Source organism: Nerophis ophidion, linkage group LG01 (assembly GCF_033978795.1).
Source record: "Nerophis ophidion isolate RoL-2023_Sa linkage group LG01, RoL_Noph_v1.0, whole genome shotgun sequence".
In the NCBI taxonomy this organism is placed as follows: Eukaryota; Metazoa; Chordata; class Actinopteri; order Syngnathiformes; family Syngnathidae; genus Nerophis; species Nerophis ophidion.
The window spans coordinates 36,626,851-36,643,596 of record NC_084611.1 but is presented as its reverse complement, the minus strand read 5'-3'; the positions used below and the strand labels follow the sequence as shown (position 1 = coordinate 36,643,596).

The 16,746-nt window shown below is 42.2% G+C and overlaps 1 protein-coding gene across 3 annotated transcripts in view; it reads left to right on the top strand.

Moving 5' to 3' along the window:
• Positions 1-16,746, top strand: part of LOC133553595 (netrin receptor UNC5C-like) — a 581,431-nt gene extending 564,685 nt beyond the window's left edge. The window contains exons 15-18 of one of the 3 annotated variants that reach the window (XM_061901982.1): positions 3,999-4,148; positions 4,221-4,385; positions 11,262-11,440; positions 15,778-16,746. In XM_061901982.1, coding sequence (XP_061757966.1) covers positions 3,999-4,148; positions 4,221-4,385; positions 11,262-11,440; positions 15,778-15,940 — 657 coding nt within the window. In that variant the 3' untranslated portion in view covers positions 15,941-16,746. The remainder of the gene's footprint in view (positions 1-3,998; positions 4,149-4,220; positions 4,386-11,261; positions 11,441-15,777) is intronic. The other 2 variants (XM_061901975.1, XM_061901992.1) reach the window with 2 other exon arrangements.

Below are 16,746 nucleotides of genomic sequence, written 5' to 3'. Positions count from 1 at the left end.
GGACTGGACTCACACTATTACGTTAGATCCACTATGGACTGGACTCTCACTATTATGTTAGATCCACTATGGACTGGACTTTCACTATTATGGTAGATCCACTATGGACTGGACTCTCACTATTACAATAGAACCACTATGGACTGGACTCTCACACTATTATGTTAGATCCACTATAGACTGGACTCTCACTATTATGTTAGAGCCACTATGGACTGGACTCTCACAATATTACATTAGATCCACTATGGACTGGATTCTCACTATTATTTTAGATCCACTAAAGACTGGACTCCTCTCTGAGCTGCCACCTTACCGTGGTAGAGGAGTTTGCGTGTCCCAATGATCCTAGGAGCTATGTTGTCTGGGGGCTTTAAGCCCCCTGGTAGGGTCTCCCAAGGCAAACTGGTCCTAGGTGAGGGACCAGACAAAGAGCAGCTCAAAAACCTCTATGAAAAGTAAAAACAAAGGACCCAGATTTCCCTCGCCCGGACGCGGGTCACCGGGGTCCCCCTCTGGAGCCAGGCCCGGAGGTGGGGCACGATGGCGAGCACCTGGTGGCTGGGCCTGTACCCATGGGGCCCGGCCGGGCACAGCCCGAAGAGGCAACGTGGGTCCCCCCTCCAATTGGCTCACCACCCATAGCAGGGGCCATAGAGGTCGGGTGCAATGTGAGCTGGGCGGCAGCCGAAGGCAGGGCACTTGGCGGTCCGATCCTCGGCTACAGAAGCTAGCTCTTGGGACATGGAACGTCACCTCACTGGGGGGGAAGGAGCCTGAGCTAGTGCGCGAAGTAGAGAAATTCCGGCTGGATGTAGTCGGACTCACTTCGACGCACAGCAAGGGCTCTGGAACCACTTCTCTTGAAAGGGGCTGGACTCTCTTCCACTCTGGCGTGGCCGGCAGTGAGAGGCGACGGGCTGGGGTGGCAATTCTGGTTGCCCCCCGGCTTAAAGCCTGCACGTTGGAGTTCAACCCAGTGGACGAAAGGGTAGCCTCCCTCCGCCTTCGGGTGGGGGGACGGGTCCTGACTGTTGTTTGCGCTTACGCACCAAACAACAGTTCAGAGTACCCACCCTTTTTGGGTACAATCGAGGGAGTACTGGAGAGTGCTCCCCCGGGTGATTCCCTTGTTCTGCTGGGGTACTTCAACGCTCATGTTGGTAACGACAGTGAAACCTGGAGAGGCGTGATTGGGAAGAATGGTCGCCCGGATCTGAACCCGAGTGGTGTTTTGTTATTGGACTTCTGTGCTCGTCACAGTTTGTCGCTAACAAACACCATGTTCAAACATAAGGGTGTCCATATGTGCACTTGGCACCAGGACACCCTAGGCCGCAGTTCCATGATCGACTTTGTAGTTGTGTCATCGGATTTGCGGCCTCATGTTTTGGACACTCGGGTAAAGAGAGGGGCGGAGCTTTCTACCGATCACCACCTGGTGGTGAGTTGGCTGCGATGGTGGGGGAGGATGCCGGACAGACCTGGGAGGCCCAAACGCATTGTGAGTGTTTGCTGGGAACGTCTGGCAGAGTCTCCTGTCAGAGAAAGTTTCAATTCCCACCTCCGGAGGAACTTTGAACATGTCACGAGGGAGGTGCTGGACATTGAGTCCGAGTGGACCATGTTCCGCACCTCTATTGTCGAGGCGGCTGATCGGAGCTGTGGCCGCAAGGTAGTTGGTGCTTGTCGTGGCGGTAATCCTAGAACCCGCTGGTGGACACCAGCGGTGAGGGATGCCGTCAAACTGAAGAAGGAGTCCTACCGGGTTCTTTTGGCTCATAGGACTCCAGAGGCAGTGGACAGGTACCGACAGGCCAAGCGGTGTGCAGCTTCGGCGGTCACAGAGGCAAAAACTCGGACATGGGAAGAGTTTGGGCAAGCCATGGAAAATGACTTCCGGATGGCTTCGAAGCGATTCTGGACCACCATCCGCCGCCTCAGGAAGGGGAAGCAGTGCACTGTCAACACCGTGTATGGTGCGGATGGTGTTCTGCTGACCTCAACTGCGGATGTTGTGGATAGGTGGAGGGAATACTTCGAAGACCTCCTCAATCCCACCAACACGTCTTCCTATGAGGAAGCAGTGCCTGGGGAATCTGTGGTGGACTCACCTATTTCTGGGGCTGAGGTTGCTGAGGTAGTAAAGCTCCTCGGTGGCAAGGCCCCAGGGGTGGAAGAGATCCGCCCGGAGTTCCTTAAGGCTCTGGATGCTGTGGGGCTGTCTTGGTTGGCAAGACTCTGCAGCATCGCGTGGACATCGGGGGCGGTACCTCTGGATTGGCAGACCGGGGTGGTGGTCCCTCTCCTTAAGAAGGGGGACCGGAGGGTGTGTTCCAACTATCGTGGGATCACACTCCACAGCCTTCCCGGTAAGGTTTATTCAGGTGTACTGGAGAGGAGACTACGCCGGATAGTCGAACCTCGGATTCAGGAGGAACAGTGTGGTTTTCGTCCTGGTCGTGGAACTGTGGACCAGCTCTATACTCTTGGCAGGGTTCTTGAGGGTGCATGGGAGTTTGCCCAACCAGTCTACATGTGCTTTGAGGACTTGGAGAAGGCATTCGACCATGTCCTGTGGGGAGTGCTCAGAGAGTATGGGGTATCGGACTGTCTTATTATGGCAGTCCGATCCCTGTACGATCAGTGTCAGAGCTTGGTCCGCATTGCTGGCAGTAAGTCGGACACGTTTCCAGTGAGGGTTGGACTCCGCCAAGGTTGCCCTTTGTCACCGATTCTGTTCATAACTTTCATGGACAGAATTTCTAGGCGCAGTCAAGGCATTGAGGGGTTCCGGTTTGGTGGCCGCGGGATTAGGTGTCTGCTTTTTGCAGACGATGTGGTCCTGTTGGCCTCATCTGGCCGGGATTTTCAGCTCTCACTGGATCGGTTCGCAGCCGAGTGTGAAGCGGCCGGAATGAGAATCAGCACCTCCAAATCCGAGTCCATGGTTTTCTCCCGGAAAAGGGTGGAGTGCCATCTCCGGGTTGGGGAGGAGACCCTGCCCCAAGTGGAGGAGTTCAAGTACCTAGGAGTCTTGTTCACGAGTGGGGGAAGAGTGGATCGTGAGATCAACAGGCGGATCGGTGCGGCGTCTTCAGTAATGCGGACGTTGTACCGATCCGTTGTGGTGAAGAAGGAGCTGAGCCGGAAGGCAAAGCTTTCAATTTACCGGTCGATCTACGTTCCCATCCTCACCTATGGTCATGAGCTTTGGGTCATGACCGAAAGGATAAGATCACGGGTACAAGCGGCCGAAATGAGTTTCCTCCGCCGTGTGGCGGGGCTCTCCCTTAGAGATAGGGTGAGAAGCTCTGTCATCCGGGAGGAACTCAAAGTAAATCCGCTGCTCCTCCACATCGAGAGGAGCCAGATGAGGTGGTTCGGGCATCTGGTCAGGATGCCACCCGAACGCCTCCCGAGGGAGGTGTTTAGGGCACGTCCAACGGTAGGAGGCCACGGGGAAGACCCAGGACACGTTGGGAAGACTATGTCTGCCGGCTGGCCTGGGAACGCCTCGGGATCCCCCGGGAAGAGCTAGACGAAGTGGCTGGGGAGAGGGAAGTCTGGGCTTCCCTGCTTAGGCTGCTGCCCCCGCGACCCGACCTCGGATAAGCGGAAGAAGATGGATGGATGGATAAAGACTGGACTCTCACTATTATGTTGGATCCACTATGGACTGGACTCTCACTCTTATGTTAAATCCACTGTGGACTGGACTCTCACTATTATGTTAGATCCACTATGGGCTGGACTCTGACACTATTAACTAGATCTACTCTACGTCCATTGCACCGGTCGACCAGGGAGGAGTCACCCACATCTGTGCTCCTCTCCAAGGTTTCTCATTGTCAATCACATTGACATCCCACTGGGTTGTGAGTTTTTCCTTGTCCTTATGTGGGATCTGAACTTAGGATTTTTGTCCAGCCCTTTGAGACACTTGTGATTATATAAATGAACATTGATTGATTGATTGATTGATCTTTGGTGTGCAGGAGGTTCTTCAGATGGAGACCCAGATGGGAGGCAAGCTCCTGGACGAGCCAAAGACTCTGGACTTCAAAGACAGCAGTCACAACTTGAGACTTTCCATCCACGACGTGCCGCACCCGCACTGGAAGAGCAAACTTATCGCTAAGTATCAGGTCGGCGACGTCCTGACTAACTCTTACGTGTTTTAATTCTCAGTGTTGAATGAGGTGCATGTGGCTTTGCAGGAGATCCCCTTCTACCAGGTGTGGAGCAGCAGCCAGAGAAGCCTCCACTGCACCTTCACGCTGGAGAGGATGAGCTCGGCCATCACGGAGGTCAGCTGTAAGCTGTGTGTGCGGCAGGTGGAGGGCGAGGGACAGATCTTTCAGCTCAGCAACACCCTGGAGGAGGTACGTCTGCACGGAACGTAGCTCCAGTAACACCTCACTGGACATCAGGTGGATTTAACCCTGGATCCCAGTTAGGGGACACAAAAATTAAAAATTCCAGAAATGCTGCATTTGTCAACGTGTGATTAAAACCTCGTGGTTTTGGGCTAAACTGCAGGGCAGGGGTCACCAACCTTTTTGAAACCAAGAGCTACTTCTTGGGTACTGATTAATGTGAAGGGCTACCAGTTTGATACACACTTAAATAAATTGCCAGAAATAGTCAATTTGCTCAATTTACCTTTAACTCAATGTTATTATTAATAATTAATGATATTTATCTTTGTGGAAACACTGATCATCTTGATGATTTCTCACAATAAATATATATTTTTGATGACATGTTGTAAATAGGTTAAAATCCAATCTGCATTTTGTTAGAAAATATAACAAATAGGACCAAGCTATATTTCTAACAAAGACAAATCATTATTTCTTCTGGATTTTCCGGAACAAAAATTTTAAAATAAATTCAAAAAACTCTGAAATAAGATTTAAAATTGATTCTCCAGATTTTCTAGATTGGCCAGAATATATATTTTTTTATTTTAATCATAAGTTTGTAGAAATATTTCACAAATATTCTTCGTCGAAAAAACAGAAGGTAAAATGAAGAATTAAATTAAAATGTATTCAGTATTCTTTACAGTAATAAAAATAAAATACTTGAACATTGATTTAAATTTTCAGGAAAGAAGAGGAAGGAATTTAAAAGGTAAAAAGGTATATGTGTTTAAAAATCCTAAAATCATTTTTAGGTTATATTTTTTCTCTAAAATTTTCTTTCTGAAAGTTATAAAAAGCAAAGTAAAAAAATAAATGAATTAATTTAAACAAGTGAAGACCAAGTCTTTAAAATATTGTCTTGGATTTCCAAATTCTATTTGAGTTTTGTCCCTCTGAGAATTAAAAATGTCGAGCAAAGCGAGACCAGCTGGCTAGTAAATAAATACAATTTAAAACAGAGAAGCAGCTCACTGGTAAGTGCTGCTATTTGAGCTATTTTTAGAACACGCCAGCAGGTTACTCATCTGGTCCTTATGGGCGACCTGGTGCCCGCGGGTACCGCGTTGGTGACCCCTGCTGTAGGGGATCTCGGAGCAGCTGTGGGCCCCTGAGGCGCGGTGTGCAGGCCCACCGGTGTGTGGACACGTCCTGGCATCCGCCAAACCACTGCCTCACCTATGGGTCGAATATACGTCATTCCCCATAACCCCACTCGCTACCTTGTGGCACTTTTGGGAGAAGGAAAGGTTATAGGAGTATACCCAGACAGAAAATCAGGAGTGGAGCCTCTGAGGTGGCTGGGTGTCAATGCTCATCCCCTGCCGGCAGCCAGGGGCGGCGAAAAGGGGGGGTAAAGGGGACGGATACTAGGGGCCCATGATTGAGGGGGCCCAGAGAGGCCACTAACGATGATGAAATTATAAAACAGCGGGTTCCTGTAAAGATACAGGGGCCCTGTAAAGATTCTTTTCATGGGGCCCAAAATCCCTAGCGATGCCCGTGCCGGTAGCTCCTGCAGCCAAGCCGATGCCAGGTGTATTGCCTTGCTTTCCTCTGGGCCACATCGTCACGGCCGAGAGGGGGATCTTGATGACTGGGCAACCCAGGATCTCCATACTTTCTGGGTCACTCCAGCCTCCCCTCCAAAGGGAGGAAACAACATGGAAGCTGGCAGTCTTAAGTTCCACCTGATTTGTGCCAATTACGACGGTGGGAGGAAGAACTCCCTCAGGTGCAACCCCAAATATGTACAAACACTGTTTCCATATGAGTTGGGAAATTGTGTTAGATGTAAATATAAACAGAATACAAAGATTTGCAAATCCTTTTCAACCCATATTCAGTTGAATGCACTACAAAGACAAGATATTTGATGTTCAAACTCATTAACTTTATTTTTTTTTGCAAGTAATAATTAACTTAGAATTTCATGGCTGCAACACGTGCCAAAGTAGTTGGGAAAGGGCATGTTCACCACTGTGTTACATCACCTTTTCTTTTAACAACACTCAATAAACATTTGGGAACTGAGGAAACTAATTGTTGAAGTTTTGAAAGTGGAATTCTTTCCCATTCTTGTTTGTTGTAGAGTTTCAGTCATTCAACAGTCCGGGGTCTCCGCTGTCGTATTTTGCGCTTCAAAATGCAGCACACATTTTTGATGGGAGACAGGTCTGGACTGCAGGCGGGCCAGGAAAGTACCCGCACTCTTTTTTTAAGAAGCCACGCTGTTGTAACACGTGCTCAATGGGGCTTGGCATTGTCTTGCTGAAATAAGCAGGGGTGTCCATGAAAAAGACGGCGCTTGCATGGCAGAGTGTGTTGTTCCAAAACCTGTATGTACCTTTCAGCATTAATGGTGCCATCACAGATGTGTAAGTTACCCATGCCTTGGGCACTAATGCACCCCCATACCATCACAGATGCTGGCTTTTGAACTTTGCGTCGATAACAGTCTGGATGGTTTGCTTCCCCTTTGGTCCGGATGACACAATGTCGAATATTTCCAAAAACAATTTCACATGTGGAATCGTCAGTCCACAGAACACTTTTCCACTTTGCATCAGTCCATCTTAGATGATCTTGGGCCCAGAGAAGCCAGCAGCGTTTCTGGATGTTGTTGATAAATGGCTTGCACTTACAGATGTAGCGACAAACTGTATTTAGTGACAGTGCTTTTCTGAAGTGTTCCTGTGCCCGTGTGGTGATATTCTTTAGAGATTGAAGTTGGTTTTTGATACAGTGCCGTCTGAAGGATCGGTCATTCAATGTTGGTTCCCGGCCCTGCCGCTTACGTGGAGTGATTTCTCCAGATTCTCTGAACCTATTGATGATATTATGGACCGTAGACGTTGAAATCCCTAAATTTCTTGCAATTGCACTTAGAGAAACGTTGTTCTTAAACTGTTTGACTATTTGCACACATAGTTGTGGACAAAGGGGTGTACCTCGCCCCATCCTTTTTGTGAAAACATTTTTTGGGAAGCTATTTTTATACCTAATCATGGCACCCACCTCTTACCAATTAGCCTTCACACCTGTGGGATGTTCCAAATAAGCGTTTGACTATTTGCTCACGCAGTTGGGGACAAAGGGGTGTACCTCGCCCCATCCTTTTTTTGTGAAAGAGTGAGCATTTCATGTAATCTGCTCTTATACCCAATCATGGCACCCAACTGTTCCCAATTAGCCTGCACACCTGTGGGATGTTCCAAATAAGTGTTTGATGAGCATTCCTCAACTTTATCAGTATTTATTGCCACCTTTACCAACTTCTTTGTTACGTGTTGGTGGCATCAAATTCTAAAGTTAATGATTATTTGCACAAAAAAAATGTTTATTAGTTTAAACATCAAATATGTTGTCTTTGTAGCATATTCAACTGAATGTGTTGAAAATGATTTACAAATCATTGTATTCCGTTTATATTTACATCTAACACAATTTCCCAACTCATATGGAAACAGGGTTTGTAGTAGTACAGTTGTTATTAGTGAAGATATACTTATTTTAAGCTATTTTGGGGATCTTAGAGGTCAGGTAATTTTACTTGTTTTGGAAAGTCTTGACACGCCAAATTTTCTTGTTCTATTGGCAGATCATTTTGCTTAGTTCAAGTAAAATACCCCTCATTTTGGCATTTTTTTTCTTGTTTTTGAACACGGACTTTTTGCAGTGCAATACAAGTACAGGTGATTTGTGCTGATGCATCTGGACAGCCCCTAAAGAAAAGATGATGATATGTAAATATGCAGCAGGACATGAAGGAGGAAATGGAGCGTGCAGAGAAGTTGTTGAATTGAGAAAAGTCTATAGTCAGTTTTCCCACTTTTCAATCATTCATAGCGAGGCTAAAGGTCACATGGACATGACCAGAATAACTCTTCTTTGATTTTTTTTTTTTGTTAGAGGGGTAGGCGAGGGGCAGGCCAGGAACGTGTGTGTACACTGTAGGTCAAAGGTCGGGCAGCTTGTTTTTTTTGTGTGTGAGTGTGTGTGCGTTATTTTATTTTTTTTGCAACGTCAACGATTTTGAACTCCCTCTTTCTGCAAGCCGTGATGTGCTTTTCTGGGTGTCTGCAGGTTTCCACAAGTCACATTTAAGACTTTTTAAGGCTTTTTTTTGACTATAACTGTCAGGGACGGCGTGGCGCAGTGGGAGAGTGGCCGTGCGCAACCCGAGGGTCACTGGTTCAAATCCCACCTAGAACCAACCTCGTCACGTCTGTTGTGTCCTGAGCAAGACACTTCACCCTTGCTCCTGATGGGTGCTGGTTGGCGCCTTGCATGGCAGCTCCCTCCATCAGTGTGTGAATGTGTGTGTGAATGGGTAAATGTGGAAGTAGTGTCAAAGCGCTTTGAGTACCTTGAAGGTAGAAAAGCGTTATACAAGTACTATTTATATATTATTATGATCCGTGGCCCGGATCATGTTTTGTTATGTTCTGTTAGGTTTGGACTCCCTTAGTTCCTGTTTGTGCACCTCTGGGTTTGTTTCAGTTTCCATAGGGATTAATTGGGTTCACCTGCCTCTGGTTAGTGGTCGGTACGCTCACCTGCTGTCAACCACTAATCAGAGAGCTACTGTATTTATCCACCTTGCTCGCCACGCTCAGTCTGGCTTCGTTGTTTGCTTCTTACCACAGTTATGTGGCAAGAAGCCTTATCTCTAGTCTATGCCAAGTGTTAGCTTTAGCGTCCAGTGCGTTTGGCACGTTCTTCCTCTGGCTTGTTTTCCGTTTTCGGTACTTGTTTGATTTCGACAAATAAATTGTGTTCCTACCTGCACGCCTTATCCGGAGTGGTCCGTCTGCATCCCGGGAGAACAAACCCCCCAGTAAGCTGCAACCCCCCCTCCCCCGGTCTGCCAATAACAAACATAATTTAAGACCATTTCATATACAAAAAATTCCAAAGACATGAAGGAAAACCAGAAGGCCAGAATCTATTGTTAAGTATATGAATTCATTTACTGCTTTTTCACATTTCAAAACAAAATGGCTAAACAAATTATCCATAGACTATCTATTGTAAATTAATTGGAAAAAAAATTATAGCAGCAAATAATATTTCCATCTTTACAACCATTTTTCAAATTTGCAATAGAATTATTGTCTGTGAAATGCACTGTTAGCATCACTGCTAAAAGCTAAATGGTTTACTTTTGCAGTGTTTTTGCGGCTGGCAAACAGATAAAAAACATCGACCGTACTACTGCATCTGCACAGAGTTGTGAGAAACATAGTGCAGAAAGAGCGATTGTCTAAAAAGATTATGGTCTGTAAGCCTCAAATAAATCAATCAATCAAACAAAGTTTACTTATATAGCCCTAAAACATAGATGTCTCAAAGGGCTGCACAAGCCACAACGACATCCTCGGCTCAGATCCCACATCAGGACAAGAAAAAACTCAAACAATGAGAAACCTTGGAGGGGACCACACTTTTAATATTCAATTATGCATCCATTATATTATTATAATATGTAAACACACACACACACACACACACACACACACACACCTATATATTTATATATATAAATATATATGTGATATATATATATATGTATATATATCTACATATATAGATATATAGTGTGTGTGTGTGTGTGTGTGTGTGTGTGTGTGTGTGTGTGTGTGTGAGAGAGAATGTTCATGTGTGTGTTTACATATAATAATATAGTGGATGTATAACAAAGAATTACTATAATTGAATATTATAGTAATTTAATATATATGTATGTCTATAGAAGTATGTGTATGTATATATATATATATATATATATATATATATATATATATAAATATATAGTGTATATATATATATGTATATATAATATATATATATAATGTATATATATATATATGTATATATATATATAATATATATATATAATGTATATATATATGTATGTGTGTGTGTGTGTATGTATAAATGTGTGTGTGTGTATGTATGCATATATATGTGTGTGTGTGTGTATATATGTGTGTGTATATATATATATATGTGTGTATATATATATATATATATCAAAAGTTTTGTACTCCCCTGGAATAGAAGGACTATAGAACAATTAATAATAATAACATCATAAACAAATGGGGGTGCCCGAGTATCAAACATTACATTATGGCTCTATTATGACATTTTTTGGCCAACATAATTTGAAAGTAAAAAAAAAATACAGTATAAAAATATAAATATACAAAGTTAAAAAAAAAAAATCCTAACTAAGGTAGTAATACTATACTACAATATAATATGTAGTTATATATAACAAATAATAATAAAGTCTCCAGTGACTAAAATAATAATAATGTATGAGGATGTTTTGAGTCCGTAGCAGAGTAATTAGAGAAGGTCTTTAGAGTTTAGAGTGATGTTAATAACTATTTTCATATTTAGAGTCTGAAGCTGCCAGCAGGCTGTGTTTTGAAGAAATAAACAAGCGGACGTCTTTATCATGCAGCGTAGAAGAACAAAAGGTGTTGCTATGCATCAATCACTGCACAATGGTAGGTGCTGTACAGTAAGTCGACGTGATAAAGAGTCTCCATTCACGCGCGGAGACAGTTGCTGTTTACGCTCGCTTGTGTCGTCACGCCCACGCCTCTTCCCGCTGTCACCGACGCCTTTTCTCCTCTTTCTGTTGGATTGACAAAGCTGTTTGTGTTCGCGACGCCTCAGGTGAGCGACACGGATGAAATGCGACAGTTTATGTCGTTTACAACGCATCACGGGGCCTTTCCCTCTTCCCGTTTTATTTTCTGCTTCCTGTCCCAAAACTTTTGACCATCATGTCGACCTGCAGTGTTGATTGTGTTGCAGGAGCTCCAGTGCATAGACACGTCCCTCATGGACCCAGCCAGTAACATCACCACCTTAGTCGGACCCAACGCCTTCCGCATCCCCCTGTCCATCAGACAGAAGTTGTGCGGCAGTTTGGACGCGCCGCAGACTCGGGGGAACGACTGGAGGATGTTAGCCCGCAACCTCAACCTCGACAGGTAATGCACGGCCCTTTCCGGTCTGCTTTACATACTCATTCATTCATTCATTCATGTACTCCAGCAAATCAACACTAATGACATTGTCAGGTTCAAACACTGATGACATATATTAAATAGACAGGAAGCAAGGAATCATGCAGAGACAGAGTTCAATCCGGCTCAAATGAGGACAGTCGTTTTTGGGGCTGCACTCTATTTACATATCCAAACTACGCTCTATAGTCCAGCCCACGTGCTTCCTCTATTTATTTTGGATGTCTCTGGTTATGTCACTAAAGCTGCCGCTGAAAGAAGGGGTCAGGTTCAAACACTGATGACATCTATTAAACAGACAAGAAGCAAGGAATCATGCAGAGACAGAGTTCAATTTGGCTCAAATGAGGAGAGACGTTTTTGGGGTTGCACTCTAGTTACAGATCCAAACTACACTCTATAGTCCAGCCCACATGCTTCCTCTATTTATTTGGGAGGTCCCTGGTTACGTCACTGAAGCTGCCGCTGAAGGAAGGGGTCAGGTTCAAACACTGATGACATCTATTAAACAGACAAGAAGCAAGGAATCATGCAGATACAGAGTTCAATTCGGCTTAAAAAAGGAGAGACGTTTAGTTGGGCTGCACTCTAGTTACAGATCCAAACTACCCTCTATAGTCCAGCCCACGTACTTCCTCTATTTATTTGGGAGGTCCCTGGTTACGTCACTGGAGCTGCCGCTGAAGGAAGGGGGTTAATCTCAGCAGCTCCAGTTAGACACAATATATGACTATTAATTAAATGCAAATGTGTTGACACTGGTGATATCGCCCTGACTCTGCTCTGTCTGCGTCGCGGCACTCGTATGTTCCCTTGGCAGTCAGCAGGCTGATTCAGGGTCTGAAAACACTAATACGAGACGATGTCCCTTTACACGGATAGAAAAAGTACAACTTCGACACAATTGATAATAACTATAGCAACGCCCCTTAAGCATAAGTTGTGTGTGATAATACTGTAAGTAGTGACATGTTCAGGTCTCCTGATTTAGTTAGCTACAATAAACCTCTCAAGTAACTTTTTTTTAATTCATTAATTTTGTTACAAAATGAAATATGGAAACTACTATTTTAGATGACATTTTTTTATATAATTTAATTTTGAGGCTCTGAGTGTTATTTTTTTAATTGTTTATCTTTTTTTTTTTTGATTGAATTTTCAAGATTAATAATGGATTGGGCTTTGTAAAAATATTCTTAATTTTGCTACTTTTAATCATTTTTAATTAACATATTTAAAATGACATTACTTCATAATACATTTTCAATTCATGGAAAAAATTACACTTTTTATATTGTATTATTTTTATAAAAATAGTTTTTATATTCACTGTCAGAAAATGTTTTATTTCTTATTATTTTTAAATAAATTTCATCTTTGATTGAAAAGTTTTTCAAAAAAACATTTAAAAAAATCTTGTTCTATTTGACTTACTCTCTGATATTTAAATTTTTTAAATTATTTATCATTATTATTATTATTATTATCATTTATTTTTGGGCAATTACCATAATGAAAAGTAACATTTATTTTTTGGCAATGCAAAAACGTTACATCCATTTTTACATTTAGAGGGGTCAGATGTGTTTCTTATTAACAATTATCTACAAATAAATACGAATGATTAAACAATTAAAATGTGTTTTTAATTATATTTCGATTGAAGCTGAGATAGGCTCCAGCACCCCCCGCGACTCCAAAAATGGGACAAGTGGTAGAAAATGGATGGATGGATGAATTTCAGTATGATTTTATTTTTACGTTCATATTGAATACATTTGATATAAATTATTTGCAAGCTGCCTAATAATTGTGCTGGCTGTATCGTATATATTCATAAACTTGAATGATATTAATCAATAAATGTATTTATTTTTAAACATACATTTAAAAATGAATGAGGAAATGCAGCAGGCTGTGAATACTAACGCTAACATCCATGATTTCAATAAGGGGTGGTTATGTGTACAATTTGTAGGAACTAATTACAAAACACAAAACCAGTGAAGTTGGCATGTTGTGTAAATGGTAAATAAAGACAAAATACAATGATTTGCAAATCCCTTTCAACCTATATTCAATTGAATAGACTGTGAAGACAAGATATTTAACGTTCAAATTGGTAAACATTGTTATTTTTTGCAAATATTAGCTCATTTGGAATTTGATGCCTGCAACATGTTCCAAAAGACCTGGCACAAGTGGCAAAAAAGACTGAGAAAGTTGAGGAATGCTCATCAAACACTTATTTGGAACATCCCACAGGTGAACAGGCTAATTGGTAACAGGTGGGTGCCATGATTGGGTGTAAAAGCAACTTCCATGAAATGCTCAGTCATTCACAAACAAGGATGGGGTGAGGGTCACCACTTGGTGGACAAATGTGTGAGCAAATTGTTTAGGAATGTCATTTCTCAACAAGCTATTGCAAGGAATTTAGGGATTTCCCCATCAACGCTCAATAATGTCATCAAAAGGTTCAGAGACTCTGGAGAAATCACTGCACGTAAGCGATGATATTAGGCACCTTCGATCCGTCAGGCGGTACTGCATCAAAAACCGACATCAGTGTGTAAAGGATATCACCACATGGGCTCAGGATTACTTCAGAAAACCACTGTCAGTAACTACAGTTTGTCGCTACATCTGTATGTACAAGTTAAAACTCTACAATTCAAGCCAAAGCCATTTATCAACAACACCCAGAAACTTAAGCTGTACATCAAGCAAGAATGGGAAAGAGTTCCACCTAAAAAGCTTCAAAAATTGGTGTCCTCAGTTCCCAAATTTTTACTGAGTGTTGTTAAAAGGAAAGGCCATGTAACATGGTGGTAAAAATGCCCCTGTGCCAACTTTTTTGCAATGTGTTGCTGCCTTGAATTTCTAAGTCAATGATTATTTGCAAAAAAAAAAAAAAAAAAAAGTTTTTCAGTTTGCACATTAAATATCTTGTCTTTGCAGTCTATTCAAGTGAATATAAGTTGAAAAGGATTTGCAAATCATTGTATTCTCTTTTTATTTACCACTCACACGATGGGTCAACTTCACTCGTTTTTGGTTTTGTAAAATAAATAAATTTAATACATTTATAAATACATTTTCAGTCTTTTTTTCCCCCGTCTTTAGAAAAAAAAAACATAACGTGCTAAAATGAACATTTAATTGATTGCAATAATCAGAGGTGGGTAGTAACGCGCTACATTTACGCCGTTACATCTACTTGAGTAACTTTTGGGATAAATTGTACTTCTAAGAGTAGTTTTTATGCGACATACTTTTACTTTTACTTGAGTATATTTATAGAGAAGAAACGCTACTTTTACTCCGCTCCATTTATCTACATTCAGCTCGCTACTCGCTACTGATTTTTATCGATCTGTTGTTTCTGTTTTGGTTTGTCAAACATACATTCAAAGTAGGATCTACACATGCCTGCGTTTCACCAATCAAATGCAATCACTTGTGACGTTTGACTCCGTTTCGCCAATCAAATGCAGTCACTGGTGACGTTTGACTCCGTTTCACCAATCAAACAGAGCCAGGCGGTCACATGATTAACTTCACACTTTTTTTTAATAAACCTTTATTTATGAATTTCAACATTGACAAACAGTTGAAAATATTCAAAGTAAGTACAAAACAGTATGAAAAAATGTACAAAACAGCGCCAGGGGGTTGTAAATTCAAAGTAACTAAAATAGAATGCAAAAAAAATATATATATATATAATAAACAAAGTGCAAAGCCATAAGCTCACTCAGTCTCAGTAAATAACTTAAATTTGGAACACAGCATCATCGTTTTCACATTTTTTTGGTTGTTAGAGGTAGAGTGTTTTAATGTGTTTTAAGGGCACAAAAGACAGGTCGGGTATTGAGAAACTTACATTTATGAATATAAAACTTAGCCAGTAGTATAATGAGGTTGCAAAGGTAAAATGTATTTTCTTTTTTTTTTTTCAATACAGTGTAAAACCAAATATATATTATTTAATATATATTATTGTTTTAGTTGCTTAAGAGATATTCCTGGCTCTGAATTTGTTCATTGCTATTTTTATATTTTTGTGCATTACTTGTTGCCGTCGTCATTAAACGAACAGGTTACTCATCAGTTACTCAGTACTTGAGTAGTTTTTTCACAGCATACATTTTACTTTTACTCAAGTAAATATTTGGGTGACTACTCCTTACTTTTACTTGAGTAATGCATCTCTAAAGTAACAGCACTCTTACTTGAGTACAATTTCTGGCTACTCTACCCACCTCTGGCAATAATAAACAAAGGGTGTGTGTGTGCAGGTACTTGAACTACTTTGCCACCAAGTCCAGTCCCACGGGGGTGATCTTGGACCTGTGGGAGGCCCAGCACTTCCCTGACGGGGACCTCAACGAGCTCGCCGCCGTGCTGGAGGAGATGGGTCGCCATGACAGCAACTTCTGCTCCATGACCACGGAACACTGACCAGGAAACGTTGGCACCACCAACCCCACCTCGACCACCACGACGACGACATACGGCGCTGAAGACGTCGGCGGCGCCAGGATGCCAGCGGATGACGAGCGGGTGTGGATCCCGCCATGTGCGTCTTCTTGGGACCTTTTCGCCGCCAATCAAGGGGATGGGGAGCTGAAGACCAGACGTCAAAAAGACTCAGAAAGGGAGACAGGTTGAACAAAGACATTTTATGCTACTTTGCGCGTGGCTGGTTAAAGCAGCTGTCAATCAAATGTCACCTAAAAACAAGCCCCACCCTAAAAAAACGCTTAGAATTGGATGACGTCATCAGTCTTTTTTTGGTCCCAACAGAAGGGTGTTTATAAAAAAGCCATTGCAGGGAGATGTTCTTTTCTTCCTGGATGAGGATGAGAAAATAAGGAGGAAAAGTGTTGGGATGAGGCAGTGAACGCATCACGTCATCACTTCATTGTCGTGCAGTTCAAGTGTCTTTGACTTGGACCTGATCACTAGCGCCCTCCAGTGGCCTTTGACCAATATATACAGTATATATTTTTGGGATCGCGTGAATACATTATTATTATCTTTAAAATGGTATTATATTTTTGCTCAGTAATCATTGTTTATTACACAATCGTCATCAATATTTTTATTTTATGTTTTAGCATTTTAAATGTTGGCACTTATTTTTTTATATTAAATTATATATATATGTGTGTATATATATATATATATATATATATATATATATATATATATATATATATAAAGGTTCCAACCCTCGTTATTGTTTAAATAAATTAAACATATTT